Raw genomic sequence first — 21180 nt, forward strand, 5'->3', positions numbered from 1 at the left:
ATGGATTTCTCCCCTCCAAGGCTCTTATTATTGATGTTACTAGGTGGGATCCCCCACACCTGGCCAGTTAATAACCTGTTCTGACCCAGGCCGTAAATGTTTTCTTCTAATGTTACTCAAGCTCAATTAGCAAAAAGTGAGAATTTAGCCAAGGGCTGTAACTTTGCCATTCTATATTAATATAAGTCTAAATACTCCTTTATGTTGGGAACGATTAAACCATCTAGAGGTAACAAACCTAATAACACTAGGGGATTGGGCTGCACGGACAAAGCCAGTATATAATTTCCTTTAAAGATAAGAAACGACTAGCCAGCTGAACAAGGTGAAAGCTCTTAAATTTTCATTTGACTTTATTACTAATACTGCTATATTTTTATTAACTGTTTTCATAAAATTGCCACTTCTAGTTTTCATAAAATTGCTATTTCCTTCATTACCAAATTTGTAACTGAGTCTGATGAAATGATACACAGTTCCGTGTGAGGTCAGTGATCTCTATATATGGGAAAATTCAACATGAGGGAATATTTTCCTGGACCATAATAGACTAGAAAGATAGGTGGTCCAGAGACTTTTTGGCTACTACTAATAAGGCCTAGTTCTGTAATAGCACATTGAGTTGCCTATCAGCAAAATCTTTGCCAGACTTAGGAATATTCATTCCTAGCGCTGTGGGACGAATTGGTCAAGAAATGACTCTCAAAACTATGTTCTAAGATTGCCTATGGTTGAATTTATGACTATGGGAGCACTGTGAACTGGTTTGGCACTTGCCATCAGCCTTTACATGAAGTAAAACATGAGCCATGGCAGCTGCCAACCTGCAGCACCCCCTGAGCAGAGCTCAGCATGGAGATCAGGAGTTAGGCACTCTGTGCTCTGAGAAAACTGAAAGAACAGGCCTTTAGATAGTTAGATTTCAGGTAAGGATTTTTATATACCCAAATTCTCACATCTTCTCGTATCTAGAAAAACAAATCATTAACAGTGGCATCTGCATTGGCCAGTAAAAAAGAAAAAAAAAAAAAGGGCAGAATAGAGTAGCTATGGTTCAGACATCCAAGATCATACTAGGAAATATTATGGAAGTAATTTTAGACAAGGCTTTGTATTGCTAAGAACTATAAGGTTTATGTGCCTTGTCAAAGTAGCATCAGCTGGCAAGAATTTAAGAATTTAAAATTTTTAAATTTTAAGAATTTAAATTCTTAAATTTAAGAATAAATTCTTAAAATTTAAAATTTAAGAGTTTTAAGAATTCATCCTTACATTTTTAAGGTATTCTCATATAATAACAGAAAGGAGACAACATATATAAGGACAAATAGCTCCTGTTATTTATGTCTTATATACCACATTAAACATTAAAACCTATTTAAATAAAACTACACTCCTCCAACAGTACCAGTATCAACCTAAATTCCAAACCTCTGTCTCATCTTATTTTTCTTCTCTTCCCAATCTCTATAGTAGTAGGAACCTACTATATCCAGCCACCCAGTACTCATTGCCCCTAGCCAGCAGGAAGCAGCTACAGAAGAGAGGATCATCACCCCATCCCATATTTAAAAGAAAAGAAAAGAAAAGAAAAAGCTGGAATGATAGTTTCCTAGGAGGATGGAGACAGACCCCCATCCCCTGAATGAGACTGTTCCACTTGGAGACCTGCTGCAGACATGGTCTGCAGAATCGGATTGATCCATGGAAACCAGATGAAGGCTCTGCAATCAAAACACTCCACAATTAAAATTTACTAGGACTGTTCTTATGCAACAAATAAATAAAAAAGGGGGAGATGTTGGATACCACTGAAACTGCTGAACAATGCAGTAAACAAATTTGTCGCACGTGCAAAAGCACACCCATTAAGAGGTAGCTTTATCATTAACTGCACCTGATTTTGCTTATTAACCTATATCATCTTCCCTAATAAAAGTCCTGTGGGCTAAAGCCTAGGGCCTTTGTTCTACAGAACAGAATGCCTCCTGGTCCACCACTTTTCTAAATGTAGGAGTCTTCTGTGATCTGTTAGGCCGTGCCATCTTCTTCCAGGATCTCCCGTTGGCCTGTGGCGCTGGCCTTGGCAACTTGTAATAAGTCCTGCAGTGGCAGGATGGGAGATGGGTGCAATGAAGGCAGGTGGGATGGGTCCCTGAGCCAGTGAGGCTTCCTTGGAAGTCTAGAAGGAAGAGTGGGAGCAGTGGAGAGAATGTTTTTCAGGTTGATGTTTTCTGTGCTTCCACGTTCAAGGGCAGCAGGGCACGCTAAGGAGCTGAAGTGCGGGGTGCGGGCAGACAGCAGATAGGGAGAAAGCAGGGCCAACAAGGAGCCTTCCACATGGAGACTTTTGGGGTTTAACCTGAGGGCACAGGCCAGGTTTAGACAGGACAGTGAGCTGATCAGATGGAATGGGAATGATCCTTGTCATTTATCATCTGCTGATTCCCTCGGGACCCACGGGATCTCAAATGCACTTCAGTGTCTCTATAGGCGACACTAGAACATTCCCCTCTACGCTTGGTGTCCATCAGAGATAATCCCTCTTCACATGGCCCATGTAGAAAGACCTTTTTTTTGGTGGGGGTGGGGGGCAGCTAACCTGGATCCCCCAAGAAGCTGCCTGCCTGTCTACCACCCATTCAACCCAGTAGCTCATGGGCAAGTGACATCCAACCCAGGCTTCTAGGATTTGGCTCCTGGCCCAAACCCAGCTCCCCCACAACCCTTGCTCATGTGGGAGGGAAACCAGACAGCCTTGCGTAGGACCTGCGGCTGAGACGTGGCAGTGAGGTCAGGGACCCAAGTTTAAGTTAGCCCATCATCAGGTGGTCACCAGCTAGTCATCAAGGGTATATATACAGACAGGGATGGCAACTCTGTGGCAGGTGAGCATCCTCTCTCTCTTGGGTACTTGACAGACATTACTAATCAGTTACATCACTTTCACACTGAGTCAGCCCAAAGCAGACAAACCACCATCAATCAGAGCTGGTACCTGGCGGGAAGCTGATTTGCCATTCTCATCCCAGACCAGATGGGAGCAAAAGGTCAGGGTGGCTTTGAGTCAGAAGCCAGGCAGGAGAGCAGTGGTCCATACAGCAGGAATTTCAAAAGCCCTGAGGTAAAGGGCAGGGCAGTGTTGGTCAGGCCAGCCAAGCAGAAGGACAGGGAAGCTACTGATGACTCAGAATCATCCAGAACTTGAGTTACAAAGCACTTTCACTAAATACCTGTGACTCTTGAGGTAGAAATTACTTACTTCTATATTGTAGATGAGGGGATGGAGGCCCAGTGAAGCCTCTTCGCCTGGAATCATCCGTGTGGCAGCTACTGTTTTGGTCTACTTGGCAGACACACTTCCTGTGAGATGACAGGCCCACGCCTCAGAAACACAGGTGAGCACAGGCCCAGGGACCACACTCTCTTCCTGAAGGTCTGTCCTTGCCCTGAGACCCCCTAAGGAGGGAAGGCAGCTGAGCCAGAGCAGCAGTGTCCTGGGAAACGCTGGGGTGCCGGCTTGGGGAGGTGCGAATCCTCTTGCTTTGGCCTAGTCCAGGGTACCAGTGTGATATCATTGGATGCAGGCTTGGGAAGAGAGGAGCCAGGGGGAGCCAGGGCAGTGCCCCTGTAACCTGGTCAGCTCTGCCTGCAGGCCTGTGAGCTGCACAGGTTCTGTCCTGCCTGGGTGGGAGTTCATTTCTGTTGCCTTCAAGGAAAGGGCTTAAGAAGCCTCCCTGAACCCATGGGGGAGTCTCAGGGCCAGGTGCTGCCTTCCACCCCCTTGATCTTTCCTCCTCGTCCCCTGCTCCCCCAGAGGAGGGGTGACAAGGCCAGGCAGGGGTAGGAATCTTGAGTACCAAGCCAAGAACTCAGGATCCTCGTGGGAGGCGGGGGTAGCCCCCCTCCCTGCCCAGGAGCCCCTTCCTCCTGCTCTGCCTCCAGGGGCCCCTTCCCTCCTGGGAGGCCTCACAAACAAGGCTGGGCAGTGGCTCCACTCGCTAGTCGCAGGAGGAGCCAGGGGACCAAAGGAGCTGGGAAGGTTCCCTCAGGACCAGGGTGTGTTCAGGGGGAAGGTACCTTTTGTTTGCCAGTCACTAGGCCCTGTCAACCTCTCACTCTGGGTCACTTTGCAGAACAGGAAAGTACCCACCCTCATTTCATGAACGTGCAGACATGACCCAGGGTGGGGCATCGGGCAGGGTGGGAACCCAGGCCTGTGTTTTGTCCAGCCCACCCAGCCTGCCCCTGTGGCCTGGAAACTCTGAGTGACCCAGTTCTCCTCTCCTGTCCAGAAGCCCTGTTGGGTTTTCCAGCAGGACATTCTTAGAGTCATTTGCTTAGGAAGCTGGCCTGGCTCATCTTATGACAACAGAATGAAAGCTGCCGCCTAATGTCTGAGTGACTGCAGGACTCTGGTTCGAACGTGGGAGACCAGGTGGCTGGCTGGGGTGGGTCCCTTGGGCTTGGGGACAAGCTAGGCTGTAGTGAGTGGACAGATATACTCTAACCCAGGGGCAGCAGCTACCACAGAGCTCCAGGCAGTGACCCCACATGGCCAGAAATTCTGATTTTTAAAGAGAAGCTTGATATCCAAATTTTTATGTGAAATCTATCTTTTAAATACTGTCAACTAGTTAACAAAAACACTCTTTAAAATTATGTGGGTCAAACTAAACACATCTTCAGGCCACCATCTGCAGCATCTAGTTTTGACCCAAATGGAAACCTCTCACTTACCTATGGGCCTTCCCGGCCATCGCTCTAGTAGCTCCCTCCCAGTCCAGCCATGCTGCGCCTACCTGAGCCCGCTCCCCCTGCAGCCCCCCTTCTACGCTACCCCCAGTGGGCTGCATGACCCCCCTACTTCCAGACCCGTGGCTCCCCACTTTTTAGGTCACAGCCAGAGACTAGACCACTCACCCCACTCCGTGCCCTGACTGCAGTCGCCCATAGACTCTCATGTCCTCCGCAGTCCTTGCCCCAAATCGCTGCTGTCCTGTTTGCACCGATTTCAAGGCCCCCACATCCTGTTCTCTCCTCTACTGATTTCTCTCCTGCCCTCCCTGCACTTGCTCCCACCAACTCACCCAACAGCCGCACTGATTTTAGCTGCCCTCTTATCTTCCCAGCTGCCCTCCTCCGGGTCCCCGCAGTCCTCTGAACCCACAGCGACCTGCATCCTGGGTTCCCCACTCCCTACTGTCCTCCTGTCTATCCCCCCACATGGTCTCAAGACTCCCACCCAGCTGCCACCCAACAAGAATCCAGCGCTCCCTACTCCAGCTCCCCCAGGGAGTGGTGGGGAGAAGGCCGCCAGTCTCAGGAGGGAACTTGATGCTTTCCAGAAGTGCAGGACCCTGCATGGTGCCGCCATGCTCCTGCTCTCAGAGATCCCCAGTTCCCTCTTCTCCCTCAAACCTCCAATGCTTCCCAATGGCCGGAAAACAAAAGACCTGCACCCAGACACGCTGCCGCTGCCTCGGAGTCTGTGAGTAGGCTCCCTGCCCCGCCGCCCCTTGCCCCCAGCATCTAGTCATACCCAGAAGCCACAGGACTCTTGTTAAACTTCAGATCAGGACATGCAGCCGCCAGGCACCTCTTGAAGCCCATGGGTCCCCCACTCATGCTGCTCCAACCGCATAGCCTTCCAGAGCCTCAGACAGGGGTCTGCTTCCACCCTGGGCCTTGATCCTCCCCACCCACTGCTCTGGCATCAGGAACCTGTCCCCTCCTGCTCCAGCCGGTGCTCAGATGCCACCTTCTACCTCTCTGGCCACTGTGTTTAGAACTTCGTCCCTTGGAAATGGACAGTGATGGTGACCCAGTATTGTGAATGCACTCAGCCTCTGGATTGTACACTCACAAGTGGGAAAGCTTATGCTAAGTTATATTTTGCCACAACAGCAAACTGTACAACCTACTCCCAGCCCTGTTTTTCTCCCTAGCACTTAACTTCTCCTGACACTTTATATTTTATTCATTTTTTAATTTACTGCCCCTCCCCTTACAGAATGTCAGCTTCTCAAGGGCAGAAACTTAATGATTTTGTCCACTGACTATCTGCATGTGTCTGGCAGCCACAGGGAATAGACACTCATTGTCTGTCAAATGTCTGACATGCGGGCTCTACCTAGACTGTCACCAGGAAAAAGGCCAGGACTGTGGGGACATCCCTTCCAGGGCTGCCTCCACTCACCAGCACTTTCAACAGCTCAAATGCCAGATGGTTTGTAAGGGGTCCTAGAAATGGCCCTGAAACATGGTTTATGCCTCAATGGCAGGTCCTGGCCTGTAGGTCCCCAGGAAGAGTCAGGGTCCGTTGGGACGTGCCAGGTAATGGATAAAAGAAGCATGAGGAGGAAGGAGTATAAGGAGCAAGGACCCAAGGTGTACCTGTCCCCCCAGGGCAGCAGGGCCATGAGGCGCGTGCAGGATGCCCTTCCAGTGAGTCGGGCACTCCACTCAGCCCTGGCCTGGCCTGTAAAGCTACGGGATCTTTCAGAGATGCTTCTTCATTGGTAAGTAGGGACAGTGCCATCCCTGGATTGAGAAGAGGGAGAAAAATCATGGAAAGCTAGCATGCCAGAGCTGCGGGGCACAGGGCAGGGAGGTTTTTCCAGGAAACATGTCCATATTCAGCCCTGGGTGTTTGTAGCTTCTCAAGATGGTGATTTTGTTTCCTTTGGATAAATACACAGAAGTGGAAAGCTGGATCACAGGGTAGCACAGGTCAGGTGGGACCAGGATGCCCACAAAGACCGTATTTCCCAGAGCATCCTCCAGAGGGCGCCACCCTCACAGCTCTGAGCAGCCAGAGCTCAAGTCCTGCCGCCAGGCCACCAACCCATCTCTGTGCCAAGGGGAGGCCTCTCTAGCTTTGCAGATGAAGAGGAACCAGCAAAGCTGTCCTGTACCAGGCAGGACCCACACACAGCAGATCCCACACCCAGGGGATCTGACCCCAAAGGCCTGCAGCCCAGCATTCAGGGCACTTGTAGGGAGAGTGATGGGCGAATTTGGTTCTCTCACCCCTCTTTGTCAACCCCAGATACTCCATAGGCTCAGAAAGATGGAAGTATGTGGATGAGCGCAGGGCTGGAGGTCACAAAGCTGCTCAGGCTGCTTGGGCTGGCACCTGGCCTCTCCCCAAAGGAGGAAGGTGGGGGATCCAGAAATGTCCCTGCAGAGCCTGAGTGTCCACAACAGCTGTGACCACCCTCCAGCTACCTTACCTCATCACCGGCTAATAAATCCAAGGCCTGAAGTCAGGACCTGGGGCCCATGGGGGCACTGCCTTTCCAGGAACCTGTATGAAGCTCAGCAGGCAGCTGTGCCCAGCCTCTGAGAACAGGCAGCCTGAGGGAGGGCAGCGCAGCCTCTGACAAGGCACCCCCGCCACTGAGACAGGTGGGGGTGCCCTGCCCACCAGGCAGAACTTGGACGAAAGAGGGCCTTCGGCTATGGGTTTTGGCCTCTGGAGCAACCACATTTGAAAAAAGGCAGATGCCCAGGCCGAGATTCTGGCCCCGTCCCTCCCCCTCTTCTTCCCTCCAGGCGCCCCCAGTGGGACCCTCCTGTGCCCCGCTCTCCCCATCTGGCAGGCAAGTGGGGGGTAGGGTGGGGAGCTCACCAGGAAGATTCAGCAGCAGCCCCACAAGTGAGGCCACCACCAAGGCAGACCAACTCTGGCTTTCTGCTCCCACAAGCACTGCTAGCAGCTCCAGGACACCTCCTGCCAGCTGGGTCCTGTGGCTCCACTCAGAGCATTGGAGTCACACCTGAGCAACAGCTCTGCTCCACCACTTAGCTGCTGGGGGGAACCTAGGCAAGTCACAGGTCCCCACTGAGCCCCAGGCCCCTGCCTACGCCATGAGGAAGGTATCAGGCAGTTGTCCTGAGCCTCGACTAGCCAAGCGGTGAAGGGCACAGCCTGCGTCCTGCTCTTCAGTGGGCTGATGACATCCCAGGTTGTCACCCCATTGGGGCCCCACCCATGAACACACCCCACCCCCGCACCTCGCTGCTCTTGTGAAGGTCTGTACCACATACACCTCAGCGCTGCGTGAATCCACAGGCATTTTATTGGATTTTCCATGGGCAGCCTGGACACCTCAAGCTGCTGACCAGCTCCCTGGCCCTTCACCCCGCTGCGGGCCTCTGCTCTGGGGCCCCGGCCAGGAGCGGTTGGCCCTGCACTGTCTTCTCCCAAGGCCTTGCAACCATGGGGCTCACGGTCCTCAGGCTCTGGCTGCCTCCTTGAGAGAGAAACTCAGTTTTCCCACTGCCTCTCTTTGTGCCAGGCTGCCCAGCCAGGGCGACATCCCTGCCTTAGGCACAGCCAAGCTCTCCTGAGAAGGGGGCTCCAGCCCAGAGCTTCCGGCAGTGCCTCCCCATCCTGGGCCGCATAGGACCCCGCACTGCATCACAGCACTGCGGGCTCAGGTCTACAGCTTGGTGTTGAGGTGGAAAGAGAAGTGGGGCGCTGCATAGGTTGTGGCAGGTGGCACGTGCCACGCAGACGAGGCCGGACAAAGTCTGTGGCGAAGGGCACTGTCGAAAGATGCTGGGGGGAAGTGCATGAGGCCAGCGGCCATGGGCGAGGGCGCTGTAGTGGCCAGGAGGTGGGCCGGGAAGGCCGGGATGACCAGGGGGCTGAAGGGGAGTGGGGCCTGGCCCTTTAAGGGGTCTGGGGTGCCAGTGAAGTTCAGTGGGCAGCGCAGCATGGTACCTCTGTAGGCCTCTGGGAAGGTGGGCCCTAGGGCTGGGCCCAGCAGGCAGGAGACAGCCAAGCCAGGCCCTACAGACTTGGTCCCACACTCCTTGGCATCCACCTCCTTAAGAAAAGGAGACACTGCCCTCAGTTTTTTGCCACCATGAACCAAGCCCTCTTCCTCCAGGCTGCGCTTGCTGCCCAGGCCTGGGCTGCTTGGGAAGGTGGGCAGGGGCACAGGGCTCTCAGCAGGGACCTTGGTCATGGGGGACACCCAGCAGGCTTTGGGTTTGGGGTAGAGGCTGCCCTTCCTGGAGCCGCCCTTGTGGAATGCAGAGGGACGGTTGGCATCCCCACCCCATACCAGCTGGGGCTCCTTGGTCGGCAGCCCTTCCTCTTTGCCAGGGGGCCCCAGTAACACCGCATCTTTAAGACTGGGGAGGAAGTCCCGGGGGTGCTGGCTGATGGGCTTCAGCACCTCAGAAGAGTAGGTGTGGAGGCAGCCGGTGAAGGTGGGGGCAGAGGGGCGAGGCCCCACCTGAGCCTCCTCCCTAAGACTGCCACCAGGGCCCTGCACCCCTTCCGGAGGTGTCAGCTGGTGCCTGGAGTTCTCAGCCAGCCCTCCTGGGCTCTGGGGGCTCTCCAGGGGCTGAACAGTTGAGGGCACCTGGGGCTCCCCACTTGCCCCATGGCGACAGCCCCCCTCCTGGCATTGCAAGGCCTCTGCCTTGCTCACCTGGGCCAGGAGCTTCTTCTTGGCCAGTGGTGACATGATACCATGTGTCCCTTTACAGTAGAAGCTGGACAGGAGCCTCTTGTAGGCCTCAGGGCAGCCGCTGGCACCCACAAAGGGCAGAGAGGGCCCAGGGGCTGGGCCTGGCTGTTCCATGCTGTCCCTGGGGGGCTCCTGGCTGGGAAGCCTTGCTAGGTCGGGGGCGTCTGTTTTGGTCTTTCCTGGTGTCATCTAGAATGAGAAAAGGCCAAGCCTCAGACCTGGGTCTGAGCCAAGGATCCTGTCCCGGAGACTTGGTGACAGCAGTCCCAAGTGAGTACCCAGGAGCCTCTGTTAGCCCTTCTAGCACCTTTGTGCAGAATTTTCAAAAGGCCATCCCATCCTCTGAATGGACAGCCTGGTGTCAGGACACAGGGACTGGTGAGTGCGATGCAGACCCGAGTTCAGACCCCACATGTACTTGAGGGCCCTCAAGTAGGAAACAACACACACAGCCACCACAGGGCCCTGCAGCCCCTTGGGGACTGGCCTCGGGGCGGGTCTGGGTGCCGTGAGCGGCAGGGCATGGGAAAACCCGGTATGGCCAGGGGCCCCAGCCAGGCTCAGAGCTCACCTGGTCTACCTGCTTCTCCTCCTTGGCTTTCTTCAGTCTCTCAGCGGCACCATCGTCCCCCTGAGCCTCCTTGGCCATCTTGTACTGCTTCCTGGGCTTGGAGGGGGGCAGTGGCTTGTCATCCTCCCCCTTCAGGTGCCGCACATATGGGAGGACCAGCCTGAGAAGGAGCCAGGCACGTCCACCAGGAGGCCAGGGTTGGCGGGGTGGGGGGGGGGGGTGCCACACCCTCCCCCGCTCCAAGCCCACCTGACCTCCTCCCCACCCCCACCATGCACACCCCTACCCAGCAGCGCACACCACCTACAGCCGTGGGGGCCCCGCCCCTTCTCATCTTGTGCAGGAGGCCTGCTGCCCTTCTCTCCCCAGCCAGGGTCCCACTGGCCCAGCCCTGGGAGGGAAAGGCCCAGGTCCCATAACCTGGGGGCCCAGCCGTACCTCTCGTAGTGGCGGCGCGTGCACGTGGCCGCGCTGGTGCTGCCCGGGCTGCCCCCCAGCTCATCGTACACATTCTTCCAGAGGCGCCGGCCGGTCACCTGCAACAGCGCCAGGTGAGGGCATGGCCCGCGGGCACCCTCTGGCCTCGGGGTCCCCCCACAGCAGGGATGGGGCAAGAACACATTCTTGCAGCTGCTCCAGCAGCAGAGATGACAAGGTTGGAGGGGGCGCGCCTGGCCGCCAGCCAGGTATCCCTCCCAGGGGCTGCTGACTGCTGGCCCGAGCAGCTTTCTGAGCACAAGGGCAGAACAGATGCGGAGGAGAGGAAATCTTGCTTTGAGCAGCCAAGTACCAGCAGGCAAGGTGGGTCCCCCTTTTCCCCACAGCAGGCAGGGGGGCTGGGAAAGGGCAGGCTGGGGAACCTGCCTTGTCCTCCTGTCTAGGGGCAAGGACAGCAGTGTTGGGCACACTGTTCCCCAGCTGGGGCCATGTGCTGGGAGATGCAGCCAGGCGAGAATGAGGAGGTGACTTCCTTACCAGCTCATAGGCCCCCAGCTTCTCCACGGCCTTGTAGATCTTCCACAGGTTAACTGGAGAAAAGACAGGGCAGCGCCACTGTCAGTCTTGGCGGGAGGAGGGGGCAGCCAGCAGCCTGTCCACATGGCCCTGTTGGGCAGGCCCAGAAGCAGCACGCACCCAGACAGGGCCACTGGGATGCCCTGGCAGGCCGCGCTCTCTGCACTGGGGGCCCAGTGGCCTGTGAGGATGGAAATCCAGCCCCACCCATTGCCAGCCTTGTGCCTGGAGGGGGGCACCCTTTCTGTGTGCACCCCCCTGGGTGGGGGGGGGGGCAACATCCAGAGTCACCCAGAGTGGAGGTGCTGCCCCAACGCCCTGTCTGGGTGGGGTCCCCTGCCGGGCCCCCCCTCCCTGCCTGCACCCCAGGGACGCACTCTGCTTGAAGCCAAGATGGGGCACCCTCTCGATGGGCGTGTGTCGCTCCTTCATGAACTTGTAGAGGCTGACCAGGAAGGCCTGCTCCTCCTCCCGCTCCTGCTCCTCCTCCCGCTCCCCGCCTGCCTCGGGGGGGTCCTGGGGAAAGAACAGGAGGCAGGAGGATGAGTCCCCAGTTGGTGGGAGGCTGGGGACAGGTGGAACCACAGGCTACCTGGGAGGAAAGAGATGTGTGGCCCCCAACCTCGGGCTCCCACAGGAGGGAGCAGGCCCCCAGACCCAGCTCTGGGCTACAGTGATTGTTCCTGGGGTCAGAAAGGTGTGGGTATCAGCTGTTAGTGACCAGGACGCCAGGTCAGTGTCCACAGAGGCCTGGCTCCAGAGGCAGCCATGGAACAAGCTGCACCTTCTCTAGGCCTCTCGCAGATCAGCCATCTTGCTCTAGATTTGCTACATCTGCATTTCAGCTCCTCTACAAAACTGTGGGTTCCCAGTGGTCCTCCAAGGGGCCCCTGTGGTCCAAGCTGAAGGAAGAAGGCACTTGCTGCTCTCTATGGGGCTCCTCTGCCAGCCCTGCCTCTGTGACCCACCCATCTGCCTGGTGAACTCAGGGAGGGGAACCCTGTCCTGGGCTCCGATGGCACTGCTGTCAGATGCACAGGTCTTTTGGTTTCTGCTCCCAGGGGGCAATTTCTGCTGATGCTGTTCATCTGGCTGGCGGCTCAGGGCAGGGAGCTAAGGTCCTGGTTGGGAAGGCTCCCAAAACTAAAAGGACAGGAACCATCTGGGCCTAGAATCCTTTGGAGAGCCACATGTTCCATGATAGTCTATTCAAGTACCAAGTCCATGTTTTTAACTAGTCAGAGATCTCCGGTAATAAGCAAGCCAGCTCACAGGTTACCCATGAAACTGGAACATGTGAGAGACCAAGGCAACCGGTTTGTGCAGCCTCAGAATGAAAATGCTCTGACCTCTGCTCTTCAAATGAATGTGCCCATCAACACAGCCGCGCTGATCTCACCATGGAATGTCTGTATTATAAATTGGAATGACAGATGGACGTAAATGTAGTTTGACATCGTAGAAGAGTGCTTCAATCTGTTTTATAGATGGGAGTTCCAGGTAATCCTCATTTGGTAAAAGGGTTCTGCTAGGAAAACCAAGTCTGAGATCCCTGCCAGAGGGGATGGGCCCTAGCTCTCTGAAGGACCGGAGGCTGGGGGGAGGGAGGGTACGGAATGCATCTCTAGGCTCCCCACGTTCACCTGGGAAGCTGTGCAGAAGTGGGCGGGCAGGAGGGAGGGGCAGGGAAGAGGCCCCAGGGGGTTGCTCAACTCACCTCCAGCTGGACAGGGCTCTGGCTCCTGCTCTGTCCACCATCAGGCTGAGGGGACACAGGGGGGTCTAGGGGGTCACTGCCCTCTGACTGTTTCCTTTTCCCTTTGACAGGAGGTGCTGGAAGGGGAGGAAGAGGATGGGGTGGGGGGAGAAAGGACATGAGATGCTGGCAGGGAGGAGCAGGTGGCAGGGGAGGCAGTATCCGGGTGGGCCAGGTGGAGAAAAGTCCTCACCTGCCCTGTACAGCGTGTCCCCTGCCCACTGTCCCAAGTGCTGCTGGTGGCCCTTTAAACACACATGGGGCTCACTTCTGCCTACTCCTCTCAACCCCACAGGCCCTACCACCGTCCTTCCTCCACTCCAGCCCTTTCCCCACAACTTTGAAGGAAATCCTAAATCAAGTCAGAGGAGGCTGGGGTTGGGCCTGTGGTTCTCAGGGAAATTCTGTCTCTAAAACTTGCCCAACGTTTAGGTAGGAAGTTTTCACAGCAGCTCAGCAGAGCTGGGAAACCGCAGAGGCTCCTGCATTTGTGGGCCCTCAAAGCACCATGGGGCTGCCTGGACCGTAGATCCTCCAGGAGTAATTGAAAAGAAAGTAAGATCCTGTTTGTGAAGCATCCAGCCTTTCCCTGAGCATCAGCAGAGTTCTAACTGCTCCTCATTAGGCCACAAGCCCTCCTCACCAGCATGGGTCCTGGTAGCCCGTTGAGTCTCACCTGACAAGTCACTTCCTTGGGGTGGTCCCTCCCAGCCCCCAGCCAAGCACAGCACTTCTCTCTAGTCATCCTAACTCCTGACACCCTCAAGAGGGCCGCCTGAACTGAGATGCCCCTGACAGTTCAGTGGGGCCATCCAGCGCCCACACACAGTAGGTGCAGGGAAGGGAGCAGGAGTGATTCTCACAACAACCTGAAGGTACGGGTGCAGGGAGGAGCACGGGTTTGATTTACTGAGGGCATCATGAGAGCTGATGGCTGCAAAGACACAACACCCCTGCCACTGCAAAAAGCACAGCCACTGCGGGCTCTGACCACGGGCAGGCTGGCAGCAGGTGTGCGGTCAGGAGCCCCCATCTTCTGACCGCCTTTTTCTTTTTCTTTTTCCTTTCCCTTCCTCTTTCCTTTTTGTTAATCCAGCGTGGACTGTCCTGTACTCCTGGTTCACTCCAGCTCAGGAAATCCTTACTGCTGGGAACCTGCAAGATTCCCCCTCCATCTCAGACAGAAAAAGAATCTCCCTAACAAGAAACCCACACCAGTGACCCACAAGGCCAGCGGTACCCAGAAGCGCGACTGTAGAACCCCTGGCAGCTGGACAGTGTCCCTTTGGGCAGCTGTTCACATGGGTGCCGCCCAGGTCCTCGGTTCTGTGTCCCTGGCCCTTTCACATAAGTTCTCTCTTTGACTCTCAGAAGGAAATCCCATTTTTAGGGTGGGGGTGGGGAGGGACTGAAGCCAGAAGGGTGGTCTGTTTCCTTGGGGGACCAGGTCCACCCACCAGTCTGGGGGTCTTGGCCCCACCACCACCGCTGCTGCTGTGTTTATCAGCAACATCTGCAAGGGCCTGAGGAGAAGCCAAATAAGCCTGGGAGAGAAACCGAGCCCAATGCTTGTAGAGAGAGTTGGGTCTAGGCCATTCTCTCAGGCTGGCTCCTGACCCCCTGGAGACACAGCCAATCTCCAGAAATAACTAGGTGCTAACGATGACCACCTTGCCTCAGTATTCCCTTCTGTGAAATGGGAGAGAAAGATGCTGGAGTCCTTTGCTCACTTTCCATGATCCCAAAGCCTTCCAGGTCACTGGAGCACCTGTACCCCTCAGCTTTTCCCCTTTCCTTTCCTGCCTTCTCTGCTCTGCTTTCACACCCTCTCTCCCTTCTTTCCTGATGGGAAAATGCTTGGCTCTGAAGGACTCTCTCCATCTGCTCCTGTGATGGGGCCTCTCACTGAAGCCCTCCTGCCAATTTGTTTCATGAGCCCAGGAAGTTACCATCCTCAAGCTTCAGAGAAATAAGGTAGTGGGACCTACTGGAGTCATCTGGGGAGCATTTAAAAAAACACAATGCCTCTTGCTGTTGTAGCACTGGGAACTACGTCACTTATGATGAAGCACGATAATGGGAGAAAAAAGAATGTATACATGTATGTGTAACTGGGTCACCATGCTGTACAGTAGAAAAAAAAAATAACGTATTGGGGAAATAAAAAATAAAATAAAAATAAAATTCAGAAACAAAACAAAACACACTGCCTGTCACCCTGCCCCAGCCCCACCTGAGTTGGATTTAAGGTCCTGCAAGGGGCATCAGGTTTAAAGCTCCCCAGGGACCTGAGAGGGCAGCCATGTTGAGAGCCACCAGGCCAGAATGGCCCTAGTCCCTCCTGCTTGGTTCTGGAGTTGGTGAGCTCTGCCTGGGCCATGCTCTCCCAGGAAAACCTCCCAGAGGCGGGCACTTGGGTTACCTGGAAAAGAGGTCACCAATCTGAGCTGTTTAAGCCCAGACAGGGACGGGAAACACTCTATCTCTGTGTGCCACTAAGTCCCCAAGTGAACCTGGCCTCTATTCTCTCCCACCCAGAGCTAGCATGCCCTCTGGTCCCGGAAGGGCTTCTGGGCACCTCATTCCTGCAGTCCTGGATGAAGGAGCTGGGAGGAATCCTCGCCCTCCTTCCCCAAGCTGCCCTATACCCACCTCACCCCTGCCAATCATTGGTACATCTTGATTCTTCATTTAGAAAAAGAGTTCTGCTACGAAAAATAAGTTTGAAACCTCCTGCCATGGGTAACAGGTACGTTTTCCTGCCTGCCCAGACCCCAGCTCTCACACCTGCCAATGCTGGGCCTGAGACAGCAGAGTTGGGCCCCTCTCCTGGCTTCACAGGGGAGGGAAGGGGCTTAGGGACTGGCCATCCCCATCTCTGAGCCATGGAAGCTGGAGAAACCCACCTGCTCCTGAGCCACTGAGTTACTGTCTTGCCCTAGAGCTTATGGGTATAGAGGTCCCCCAGAAGGCAAAGCCTCAGATGCCCTGTTGTCACTGAGGAGGATTCATTTCCAAAAAAAAACCCCTCTGCTGTCCAAAGGAAAGCCATTCAGACATGCCTTTTCCATCCAGGAAGCAATAATGGCAATAGTGGTGATTATCATTTGTTGACTTTTAATCTATCTGGAATCTGTATGAGATAGGGATTTAACCTTATTTCCCCATGGGTGGGCAGCGCCATGGACTGAGTGACCCCTTCCCCCAATAAGGTGAAATGCCAGTTTGGGGCATTGTTAGGTTTTACTCACTGTAGAATGCTGGACCCATTCACAGTTTTAATTTCTGTAGCTTTGTAACACAACTTACTATCCAGAGGGCAAGCTCCATCATTACTCATCTTAAAAAAATTCCATCTGAACTTTAGGGTAATTTTGTCACTTTCCCTCAAAAAAGAAAAGACAAAGCACTGGGGTTTTGACTGAACTGCATTTTTTTTTTTTTGGTCTTTTTTTTAGGGCCACACCCATGGCATATGGAGGTTCCCAGGCTAGGGGTCAAATCTGAGCTGTAGCCGCCGGCCTACGCCAGAGCCACAGCAATGCGGGATCTGAGCCGCATCTGCAACCTACACCACAGCTCACAGCAAGGCCGGATCCTTAACCCACTGAGCAAGGCCAGGAATTAAACCTGCATCCTTGTGGATCCTAGTGAGATTCATTTCCTCTGAGCTACGATGTGAACTCCTGACTGAACTGCATTTAAATTTCCAAATTTCTCTGAGGGATCATAACATCACTGATGTTGCATCCTCCTTTGCAGGACCACATTGTCTCTGCAGTACTCCAAGCTTCCTGCTCACAAGTCCTGTGTATGCCTGCTGAGTTTATTCACCCAGTTTTGTGCACCTAGATGGTAGTAAGAAGAGCTAACGACTGACAGCAGGACTTGGCTCACAGCCCACCCCCCACCACCATTTCCACACCTCTGGGCCCTTGAGACCCAGCCCCTCACCAGGCAGCAAGTGGGTATGGCCGGGTACTGGGCAGCGGGATGGCTCAGGCTCTTCCTGTGTTTGCCCTCTTTTTCTGTTCAACTCCATGGCTCATGTGGAAGTCAAGCTTAACCCTAAGTTCTGAAACCGTGGCAGTGAAGAGGTTAATTTCAGTGGCTAGCTCCAAAAGAGGAGGCTCCCAAAGTGAAGCCCACTTGTTCTCAAGCCCCACCCCCATCAACTCAAATCAGTCTCTGCTGGGCCCTGGACCAGTGGTATTATTTCCCCCTTTTTATAGATTCAAGACCCGAGGCTCTGAGTGGTTCAAAAACACACAGCTTAGGAGTTCCCGATGTGGCGCAGTGGTTAACGAATCCAACTAGGAACCATGAGGTTGCGGGTTCGGTCCCTGCCCTTGCTCAGTGGGTTGACGATCCGGCGTTGCCGTGAGCTGTGGTGTAGGTTGCAGACGCGGCTTGGATCCCGCGTTGCTGTGGCTCTGGTGTAGGCTGGTGGCTACGGCTCCGATTAGACCCCTAGCCTGGGAATCTCCATAGGCCGAGGAAGCAGCCCAAGAAATAGCAAAAAAAAAAAAAAAAAAAGACAAAACAAAAACAACAACAACACAGCTTAACTAGCAGCAAAGTGGGGATTCAGAACCAATGCAGTCTGCCTTTCCCAAGACACTGAACCCTGAGGTCTAGAATTTAATGGGAGCAGGGAGACCTTAAGTTCCTTCTCTGTGCTCAGAGGGTGCAATCTTACCCACTCTCCCCAGAAGATCTGCAGTCTCCCATCACAGCATCCCTGTTAATCTGCTGACAAGAAGCTGGGCCTGCCCTACCAGACAAGCTGAAAGCAGATGAGAGTGGGCACAAGGAGGACAGGGAGAGTGCTCTGACTCCACAGGTGCTTCTGTAGCTTGTTGCCCCCGTCTATAGGGTGGATGTGTTAGACCCCATGGACCCAATGTTCTAAGGAGAACAAAGAAATGAGGCTCCCCCTACAGACCACAGCTGAGTGTGTGTGTGCACACATGTCCACACCCCTTAGTGAGACCTGAGGCTGCCTGTCCTGCTCACTCCCCACTGTGTCTCAATGCTTGGGGCAGGTGCTCCATAAACACAAGCCTCACTGAGCCTCACGGATGCAGCAGGAGCTACTTGACCTCAGATACTGCTGGTGCTGAGAGGAGCTTGGCCTCGACTAGTTCAAGGTGTCTCTCTCTCTGTCTCTCTCTCTCTCTCCACCCTGCACCCCCGCCCCCCAGGCCTCATTCACCCTCAGTGTGATAGGAAGGAAGCAACACTTCCTTTCATGAAAAGTCACCCACTGGGAGCACTGTGTCAATTATGACAATAATGGTAAAGGCAGCTTCAATAACAACCAGCAGACAGGGCCACACCTCCTCTTCGCCTGAGGTTGTTGGCTTAAGTTTCTCTTTGCTCAAGCTGGAGCTAAAACAAAGACAGCTTTTGAAGCGGCCAGTCCACTCTGTGGCCCAGGAGCCAGGCTGCCTGGCGGAGTATCTGTGCGGAGCTTGCTCCAGGGTGGGAGCCCAGGTTTGGGGAGGGGGGACCTGCCAAGGGCTGTGCTCCAGCCAGCACTGAGGACAGTCAGATGGCCTGAACATGGAAGCCATGGGTGTACCTTGTGCCCTGCCTCAGTGTCTCAGCCAGGGGGAAGTGGGGACAGGGTCTGGGAGCAGCTGGGGCCAAGATGACAGCCTTGAGTCTAGAAAAGTCGGGTCATGGGGGCACCAAATGAGACTACCGTCTCCCAAGCCCTGCTGAGATTTGGTCTCTCTTTAAGCCAGTTAGGGAATATCCTAATTACCCTATTTGGGGATGAGGCTGAATCCCCACTGTCCCTCCTCTCCAAGTCTGGGTGACACCTGATGATAACTGTAACAGCTCCATCTATGGACTGTTTCCTGTGTCCCCATAAACTAACCTGTGGAGAAACAAGGCTTGGTGGCGGCTTGTCCAAAACACGGCCCAATGGTAGAGGCACAGGCAGGACAGAGGAAGGCTGCCTGACCTCGGCTGGAGGCACTCCTTTGCTTCTCAGTGTGTCCATTCCCTTCCTGCAGCCCCCCAGAGTGGCTCTCCAAGCCAGTAAAGCAAGGTCCAAGAAGGAGGGTGGGTTATCCCAGGCCATGGCCCACCTGGGAAACAGGAGACCACAGGGAAGGGAGAGGGGGGCAAGGTCTTAGAAGCTAGATTCATTCTCACTGCCGCAGGGCTAATGTCTAAGCCGCTGCTTCTCAGACTCTAAATCAAAGAAGGAAGCACTGGTTGTCTGCGGTCCTTCCTAGCTCTACGGGACTCCAAGTCCTAGGTCCGAGAATGTTCCTCAGGGCTTGTACAGATTCTGGTGGCCCAAACCACTAGCTGCCATCTCTTACCCTTCCTCTGCCCTAGCATGGCTTGTGGCCACAGAGACCCCACATCCCCAACAATGAGGATCCGGATGAGGCAAGAAGCACCTTTTATCCTCCCCTCGGCCCGAAGACCCCTGCTCACTAGCTGACGACCTCGCGAACAAAGGGAACCTGGGTCTGACCAGCCCTGTGACCCCACACCCACACCCTGAGCCATCCCGTGTGCAGCACCGGCCATCACCACTCCTACCCCAGCGTCCCTGGGGCTGGAGGACGTGCACCTGGCCCAGCCGCACCCCCAGAACACTGTGCGCAGGGACCCTGGTGAGGCAGCCGCCGGATTGTGGTCCGCGGCTCAGACTGAGGTCGAAGCCAAACACCTCTCCTCTGACGCTCGCAGCCCGCACCGCGCATCTCTGCTCTTCGCCCGCGTCACTCCCAGGGAGCCACCCTGTCCCTTCTGAAGACCCGAGGGGATAGAAAAGAAATAAAGGAAAGAGGAACAAAGAGTGAGGCTACTTCTTTTCTGCCGGTGGTGGGGGGCGGAGGAGGGTGGACCGGAGACAAGAAGAGAGACTAGAGAAGAAAAGAAAAAAAAAAAAAAAAAAGGAAGAGAAAAGAGAAAGGGTAGGGGGCGAGGAGCGGGTAACCGCCGAAGGATCGGCTGAAAGAGGAACAGTTGATTCTTCAAAATGCATTGAGCAAGTTCTTCAAAATCCGCGCAGAGTCACTTTCAGGAAACAGCGACCGCCAGTGGAAAGCGCCCCGCGCGCCCAAAGGACCCGGGTGCCTCTTCTCGGCGGCGCCGGCGGGTTCTGAGAACCGCCGGGATGTGACGGGGGAGGGGGTGGGAGGGCGGCGGGGGGGTGCTGCAGACAGAGAACTGCTGCGGACAGCTGTCACAACAAATTAGCTGAGACCAGCTCGAGATTGAAACCACAGCAGGAAGTGGGATGACAGAACCGTACAGGACTTGGTAAATTTCAGTCAAGAGACGACGAGAAGAGTTTCGAGATAAACGCCCGGGAAGCCCCAGGCCGCCAAAACTTTTTGTCTTTCCTTTTTTCGAAGAGCACGCGCCGACACCCGGCCTCACCCTCCCGCGCCGGGCAGAGGGCGCGGGTGCCCCAGGCCAGGCTTGGTCCCCACGCCCTCGCCCCCCGAGTCCTTCCTCCGCCGGGTTCCGCCCCCCAAGGCAGCACCTACGACTACGAGCGCCGGGGCAGACCTGGCACAGCAACCTCCCCATCCCGCGGGGCCGCCACCCCCGTCCCGGGCCGCAGAGACACTTACCCATGGCCCAGCGAGGTGCCGCGGCGCCTGCCGAGACCCTCCGCACAGACCGACGTCCCTACTCTGCGCTCTGCGCGCAACTGGCTGGAGGCACGGATCGCCAGCCGCCTCCCCGTGGCCCCGCCCCGCCCAGCCCTGCCTGGCCCCGCCCCTGTCCCACTGTGGGCTCCGGTTGGCGGGTCCGATTCTCCCCCGAGGGGTAGGGGGCCGCCCCCCGAGCCTGAGGAACTCTGGGAGTTGTAGTGTGCTCTTCTTACTCCCCAGGCTCAGAGACCTGGGCTGCAGAAGTAGGTTTCCCACCTGGAGGGGCTCAGGCAGGACAGCCTGGAGTCACTGCTGCCTGGTGCCAACGGAAGCAAAACTCGAGTCTTGGAAAAATCTTCCTTGCTCCTCCGTAGGGCAATGGGGCAGTGAACAAAGTGCTTCTGACTTGAACTAGGCGGAAGACGTCTCCCACTGTCCCTCCTAGCCCAACACAGAAGTAGAGATGGTTGGTATTAGCTGAATGAGGACCCCAGACCGAATTAGCACATCCTTGGCTAAAGCTCTGTGGGGTCCCAGAAATGCCTGGGACAGGAAACCTGCTGGCAGTGGCTAGTGTCCACAATGTCTCAAAGATAGGGCAGCTACAAAGTGAGCCATCTAAAGAGAGGGCATGACTCTGGGGAGATGAGAGTGAAGCTTCTGATGGAGGAGGGGCCTGAGGAGATGCTGAGCCAACTGCAGCAGGGCTTTGGCTGT

General features: G+C 55.1%; 1 protein-coding gene and 1 long non-coding RNA gene across 5 annotated transcripts; both read right to left on the minus strand.

Moving 5' to 3' along the window:
* Window positions 1–1730: 1730 nt before the first annotated feature.
* LOC125127752 (uncharacterized) lies at window positions 1731–7710 on the minus strand. The gene is made up of 2 exons (XR_007135050.1): window positions 3263–7710; window positions 1731–2182 (listed from the first exon to the last, which is right to left on the minus strand). It is a non-coding gene; the product is annotated as an uncharacterized LOC125127752 (long non-coding RNA).
* Window positions 7711–8062: 352 nt separating this feature from the next.
* Window positions 8063–20551, minus strand: ARID5A (AT-rich interaction domain 5A). 4 transcript variants are annotated; one of them, XM_047781250.1, is made up of 7 exons: window positions 20440–20551; window positions 12791–12906; window positions 11451–11589; window positions 11035–11087; window positions 10498–10595; window positions 10060–10219; window positions 8063–9677 (listed from the first exon to the last, which is right to left on the minus strand). In XM_047781250.1, the coding sequence occupies exons 1-7, from the start codon at window positions 20441–20443 to the stop codon at window positions 8448–8450; spliced, it is 1800 nt and encodes a 599-aa protein (XP_047637206.1). In that variant the 5' UTR covers window positions 20444–20551; the 3' UTR covers window positions 8063–8447. The 4 variants fall into 4 exon arrangements, with proteins under 4 accessions (XP_047637206.1, XP_047637207.1, XP_047637208.1 ...); XM_047781251.1 differs by lacking the exons at window positions 11035–11087; window positions 11451–11589; XM_047781252.1 differs by lacking the exons at window positions 11451–11589; window positions 12791–12906 and having other exon boundaries at window positions 20440–20544.
* Between the last annotated feature and the right edge of the window lie 629 nt (window positions 20552–21180).

This window comes from Phacochoerus africanus, chromosome 5 (genome assembly GCF_016906955.1).
Source record: "Phacochoerus africanus isolate WHEZ1 chromosome 5, ROS_Pafr_v1, whole genome shotgun sequence".
Classification (NCBI taxonomy): domain Eukaryota; kingdom Metazoa; phylum Chordata; class Mammalia; order Artiodactyla; family Suidae; genus Phacochoerus; species Phacochoerus africanus.

What these genes read in the sequence shown, in the direction of transcription:
- ARID5A (XM_047781250.1), bottom strand. An exon ending in AGCTGGGGGCCTATGAGCTG is followed by an intron (nt 10,596 to 11,034) that starts GTAAGGAAGTCA and finishes GCGCTGTTGCAG; the next exon opens with GTGACCGGCCGGCGCCTCTG. An exon ending in ACGCGCCGCCACTACGAGAG is followed by an intron (nt 10,220 to 10,497) that starts GTACGGCTGGGC and finishes GCTCCTTCTCAG; the next exon opens with GCTGGTCCTCCCATATGTGC.